This window comes from Triticum dicoccoides, chromosome 7B, assembly GCF_002162155.2.
Source record: "Triticum dicoccoides isolate Atlit2015 ecotype Zavitan chromosome 7B, WEW_v2.0, whole genome shotgun sequence".
In the NCBI taxonomy this organism is placed as follows: Eukaryota; Viridiplantae; Streptophyta; class Magnoliopsida; order Poales; family Poaceae; genus Triticum; species Triticum dicoccoides.
The window spans coordinates 693625543-693632161 of NC_041393.1; the positions used below are offsets into that span (position 1 = coordinate 693625543).

Below are 6619 nucleotides of genomic sequence, written 5' to 3' on the forward strand. Positions count from 1 at the left end.
CTTGTGACCAATCAGCTCGTAGGCAAGGAATTTTGGACTTGAGCACAGTGGAATGAATAAATGGTTCCATCTGATATCAAAGGAGACGAAGCTTTGAAGAATAGGAGAGATGCAAGCATGGTCATGGAGTACATCGCTAGTTTCTTGCATTGCATATGCATCACGGATATTCGAACACAGGAATGATGAGCTCAACCATTGTGATGATGGCCCTATCGTTCTCCTTGATATTTCTGTTCAAGTGTATCCATCACAATTTTCAGGTGCAGAACTGGGAAGGACATAAAAGCCAGTGCTACGAAGACTCCGTCTGCTGAAAGTGAACTTTTGTTCTTGTGACTGATTTCCAAAAAATGCGGCAGTCCAAAATTACATGAAAATCATGTGAACGACGAAAAGATTTCAAGACGTGAACAATCCGGATTTTGGAAAAATAATATATATTGACTTCTGCAAACTCTTGACGCAACCTAGTAAGCCCAAATGAATCCAGTTTATCGTATACTTTTGTTCATACTTTATATTTGGTCTTAGTATCCATCCAAGTACAACAAGCTCACTTGGTTGAAAAGTAGTGGTGCAAACTCCAACAAACTTCTACAATTTTATAAAAATAAAAATAGCAAGCCAATCACTCGTCTTAAATACTACACACCATCCACCTTGTCGATGAGTTGGCACCGTATATAATTTCTCTAATGTACCCATCAAGTTTCCATGCATATATATGCCTCCCGTCGATACCCATCTAGTGTGTTAAGCATATAATATCCTTTTCCTGCGGGAATGCATATTTTCTCTCAAGTGAGCTTTGTGGATAGTACCGAATATATAGTCCATATTTTGCTTTTGTTAAAGTTGAGGCAATAAGAAACATATGCTGGGAACACACTCAGACTATGACCAATATGTTGATTTGAGAGGCGTTAGGAAAAGATTAGCTTGTACCTACTTAACGTCATGTGGTGCATCTACTCTGCATCATTGCTTTCAATGCCCGGAATTAGTGACATCGACAAGTACTTTTACAACACATCAAGTCTTTACAGAAGATCTTGTCCATGATCAACGTCCAGAGAGAGGTTTTTGTGCATGCCATCCCACGTGAAAGTAACCAAGCTAGCTATGAAGTAGCTAAGATAGGAGGAACTGAGACTGAAACGATCTGGTTACGATCAGGTCCTAAAAGGGCTGCAATGTTTTGTGCAATGGATCGGGTTGGTCCAGTTTAATTAATTCAACTAGTTGTGAACCCGTGCAGTTGTAGGGCTAGTCATCTATTTCTTTAAAATTATTCTTGTTAAAGTGTCAGGATAGAACTCAAGGGATTAACCATTTTCATTCAAATAAGGATTCAGAATAGAATTATAGTGAGTGAAAACAAATTGATAATGTGTTCTCAGTGACAATTTTAATACCCTCAAATTTTAGAACCGCAAAGCAATTTAATGGCATTACACAGTTACTATTCATCTACCATTCTTAAATGCTTTTATGTTTCAACCTCTTTTTGAAAAAACACACAGTATGATTGATCTAATATGAACTTTGAGATTAATCAAGTAACATGTCATTGCCATTTCACCCTGTCAACTTAAGAAACTGAAGAGCGTAAAAAATAAAGTAGTGTTCCAAATAAAAAAGGATAGCAAGTTCTCCAAGCAAGCACTGCGAGTATTTGTAGTATACACAATTCTTTGATGTTTATCATTTTCTTAGCTGCTTAATGCAGAGTGAAAATTAAGTAAATAATTAAGAAAATCTGCAAAACATAGCCTAAACGTCATGAATTAGGGTGCTTCCGAATCTAGAGCATTGAGCCGGTGCAGTTATCTTTCCGAATGTATTGATGGCACAGAGAATTGTACAATAATATAGATGAATGCGGCTAAACCTATGAAGAAAATAACCCAATCATAATTTGGGGAAGAGTAAGAGACAACTATCCTTAGCCTACCACGGATTATGCAGATTAGCAGTAATTCTTTCCACCACTCAGCAATAACCAATGACGACGATTCTGGTCTAATCCTCGGAACAAACAAAAACTTGTCACCGGAGTTATAAGAGCTAGAATGTGATGCCTTCCAACTAAGTTTTTTTTTTGCGAGCAGCCTTCCAAATATGTTGATGGTAAGCATGGAGAGAGTAACCTCTACAATCATCATGCTGTTGTTTCCAACTATGAAGGGATAAATCAGGGGAGGGCAAAACAGCTTATTGTACGTAGTAGCATATCCACGCAGGCCGGCCTTGCCGAGGTGCAGAAAGAAAGACTGATGTGAGATGGTGTGGGATAGAGAGGGCTGTAGAGAAGAAACCTGTGGAGAACACAATCTTGGCAGAGCGGCGACAGCTGTGAAGCAAAGAAGGATTGCGAGAGAAAACGTCCAATCTTCTGTTGTATGTGCTTCCTGTCGGCGACTCGATCCGGCGTCCGCACAGATTGATCCAGCAGATTGCTTCTCTCTTATGTACGTGTATGTTTAATTAGTCTGTATACGGCTTGTTTCTCTCTTATGTACGTGTACGTTCAATTAACTTGTAAATCAATCAACCTACTTCATATTAGTTGGAAATACGTGCATGTGTGTTTTCTTAGCCAAGACTATGGGCGATGACTCAATGTTTCTTTAGAGTCTTGGCCTAGCTTTTAAAAAGAAGCGTGAGAGATTGAGCCGGAAGGGGAAAAAATTAGAGCTTTGCTCTCGCTTTAAAAGGGAGGCGTGAGAGATTGATCAGGAAGGAAAAATGAAAAACGTGAGAGATTGGTAGAACCATTAGAGAGAGAGAGTGAGAGAGATAGACCTGAAAAATTAAAAAAAGGAGACCAGGACCCACTTGATGGATCGTTTGTTGATACAATTTATATTAGTTTTATTTTAGGGTGTGGGGTCTTCTTATTTTCATAAGAACAGACATACACATGCTAAAACAAAAGAACATATCTACACCTTTATAATTCGGTCCCACCAGATAAACGGCTCTTAATTCTAATTACCATGAGAATTTATAGGAAGTGCCTAATTAGTATAGGTATAGATAGATAGATAGATAGAGTGCAAGATAAAATTTACAGCAATTTTGCAGAATTGCAGTAAATTACCATTTCAGTTGTCTCTAAAGCTTTGAGTGCTTGGATCTGTCGTTTTTATTTATGACATGCACCCTTTACCAACTCACTTCAGTGCAGGTGGACATCACACTCACCACACACTCCAGTTAGCTTCAGCATCCATACTTGAGGAAGGTGCCAGGGACAATTGTTCAGCACAACATACAAATTAGTCTGTCTGTATTTATCCATTTGTGATGTATTGATCAATCCCTTGTTCATGAAAAGCGACCTACACTCACAGCCACTATGAATTGGCCACACATGCATGAACGTGGGAGATAATTACCCGACACAATGCAAATAAAACATGAGAATAGAAAATTTGTAATGGAAATGAAGCCACAAGAGGAATATCTATCAGTCTTAACATAACCAGGTTTGGCTAACCTGGTTATTAAATGACATAAAAATAGTACACTACTAGTAATATATATCCGAGGAAATTGCGATTTGAGTTACTTGCCAAGAAAATACCCCCTCCATTCCATAATTCTTCTCATGGTTTTAGTTCAAAGTTGAACTTGAACGACAACTATGGAGGAGGGAGTAGAGGGGGCGCGCATGCACGCATAGACACAGTGATAAGATGGTGCTTGGTGCAGAACAAACTAACTACAGTTGTAATTACGAACCTGGATATTGCACAGCATTCTCCTCCAGCAGTGGAACCTGAAGCAAACTCATCTAATACTCAGTAGAAAAGTTTACCTTTGTACAAACATTATGGAGGATCAAGCATGTCCCACAAAAAAATTACAGGTGCAGCACATAGTTGGACAAACACACATCATTTGGTTGCGAAGTAAGCAGTTCAACTGAAATTTTCATCAATGAATGGCTAGCATGCATGTCTTGATCATATCTAACCCAAACTCAAAATCCTAGATTTTTAATTAGATTTCGATGAAGAATGTAACTGGAGTATGCAGAAATGTTGGCCAATTGACCAGCGTGTATACCTGTAGGACGAGGCAAGAACATCCAAGGACTGATTGTCTAATAGAGATTCACAATAGTTGGAAAAACAATTACTGAGCTATTTTACAACCTTATTGTTTTCTGGTTGTCGAATGAAGTTATTTGGCACAAGGGTATAGATGCACATCCAATTGGACAAGTCCCTGCACTGCCTGAGAAACACCTTGCTGAAGCTCTACCTGGCCACTGATAGACAAAACGACAAAAACAAAAGGCAAACACTTTCAGAGTGCTAACTACATATATGTTCAACTGGTAAGAAAAAATGAATCCACTAAGCAAATGCGATAACAAGAAGTTCAATCATGTTTGGTGTGGTTTTGATGCAGACCGAAGTTATTAAACTGCAAAGTGGCAAGATGCACTGATTTTCTTTCGTTTATATTAGCCATCGAGATGGGTCAGGTTTCAATGGCTAAAATATTGCTAGCAGTTCACATTCTCCTCTACTAAATGTCGTTATTGCTTGTTACCTTCCCAATAGGCACACTATGCTTACCAAGAACCCATTGGTATAGTTATTTTTTTGAATTGTCACTGGTGGGGGTTCATCAGTACATATAAGATAAGCAGAGCATTCATACATGTAGTCACACATACACAAAGCAAGTACTAAGCAAAATTACCTTCATCTTTACTAAGATATTTGGAGATTTCACTGGTGCAGATACGTGTATCGGTGAAATCTTTTCCGGTAACAAGCTTAGTCACTCCCTGAAGCGTCTTCTTGCTCATATCAATAGCAATCACCACTTCCATCTGGTCCTCGGGGCAGGCCTTAGAAAGCATGTACACAACATCATCGTCCATGCTCAAGGTGGGGAAACCAATGATGAGTCGTTGCAGACATGTTGCTTGGGTGAGGTTGTCGGTAATGCTACACGTCCTAGGTAGCTGCTCAGAATGGATTGGTTGGACATCGATGTCAGCAACATCGAGGGTGCAGTCAAGGCGCCATTTCCATGAAGGAATTGTGGTGGTCGATAGGCTCCATGTCCTGGCCTTCCAGCCCGTACAAGGTGCATTGCACCGTTTGTCACGGCGCTTTTGGTGAAACCAGTCCATATAGGACTCATCAGCAGGAGGGTTTCTTGGTGGGCAGACCTCAATCTCAATGTACTTGATGGTATCCTTGAGCGGGCTGACGGTGATGTCCCGATATTTGTACGAGCTGGATTTGTGGTAGAGTCTCCAGTTACCCCTCGCCGGCAGCGGTAGCGGGATGTCAAGGAGAAGGGGATTTTCCTCGAGCACATTGCAGAGGAGGATGCCACGCCAGAGGTCAACCCAGCAGACCATGCCACGCCCGAGCGTGATCACCTTGGTTGTCTCATGGTATGGCGCACAATCCGTGGGGCACACCGCGTCCCTCAGTGGATCTGCCACGGACACCACCTTGGAAGTCCACCCCTCCTGGGCTCTGGAGGAGCGGTACAGGCAGAGATCAAACTCCGTCTCGTTGAGCGTACCATCCTCCTTGAGGCTCACCTTCAGGCACCTGCTTGTGAGAATGGCAATGGCGTACTCGGCCCCGTCGTCGCCGAGGCTTAGGAGGGCGACCTCCTTGTCGCGGAATTGGTGTGGGTACGGGTGGGGAAGAAGCTCCAGCACCGGGCACCGAGGGTGCGCCCTGTAGAGGAAGTAGTCGCAATAACGCGGATTAAACAGGATGGAGGGGCTGGCGGACACGCAGAAGAGGATGAGATCGGCCTCGGCGCTGATGACCGTGGGAGCCAAGGAGAAATCGGCGCGTCCGAGGCCCGGGCAGTGGACGCAGAAGTGGGAGACGTGGGGAGGACGGGCTGTGCAGAAGGACACCTCGATGCGTTGGGCGGTGCTGGTGGAGCTCTGGGCGAAAGTGGCATTGGGGTATTCTGCGATGTAGCCCAGGGTGTCGAGGAGGATCCAGTTTGGGGGGTCGTGGCCGTCTCCCTCGCCGTCGGGTAGTGGAGGCGGACTAATGACGGTGGAGGAGGAGGCGGCGGCCATGGCTTCCTTGGAGGTGGATCCTATTGTTTAGTGGCGGCGCTGATTGCGTGAAGGCTATTTGGTGTCGATCAGAGTACTGAATCCGTCGATTCCCATCGGTGGCCGTATGATCAGATGCATCATCAGCCGAGTCAAAGAAGGCCCGAAGCCTGGATGGGCTGTCTCACCCTAGATCCACGCACCGTAATTCGCACAAGAATAAAGCCCTATTTCACCGTCCCTTGGGCATAACTATCATTGTAGTTCAACCAACAAACCTGGTAGATAGACTCACATTTCCGCGATCAAATTTTGAAGCCGAAAGTTTAGATTCATAAATCTCGCAAACAAGTGATTCAAGTAAACTACAACTTCCCCAAATTAGTAAAAACATGTATTCTTCAATTTTGGTTTTTTTTTTCCCAAATGTTTATGTAAACTTTGAGGTTTCAGGTAAAATCCGGTCAAATTTTCAAGTTAAAAGTTCAAAAGCATAAGTCTCTTAAACCAATGGTCCAGCAATCTGAAACTTTCCCCGAATAGTGATATAAGGGC

General features: G+C 42.6%; 1 protein-coding gene across 1 annotated transcript; it reads right to left on the minus strand.

The window, feature by feature from the left end:
- Nucleotides 1–4060: 4060 nt before the first annotated feature.
- LOC119341275 lies at nucleotides 4061–6163 on the minus strand. The gene is made up of 2 exons (XM_037613157.1): nucleotides 4723–6163; nucleotides 4061–4282 (listed from the first exon to the last, which is right to left on the minus strand). The coding sequence occupies exons 1-2, from the start codon at nucleotides 6083–6085 to the stop codon at nucleotides 4272–4274; spliced, it is 1374 nt and encodes a 457-aa protein (XP_037469054.1). The 5' UTR covers nucleotides 6086–6163; the 3' UTR covers nucleotides 4061–4271.
- Between the last annotated feature and the right edge of the window lie 456 nt (nucleotides 6164–6619).

What these genes read in the sequence shown, in the direction of transcription:
- LOC119341275 (XM_037613157.1), bottom strand. Translation starts at nt 6,085, where the DNA reads ATGGCCGCCGCCTCCTCCTCCACCGTCATTAGTCCGCCTCCACTACCC.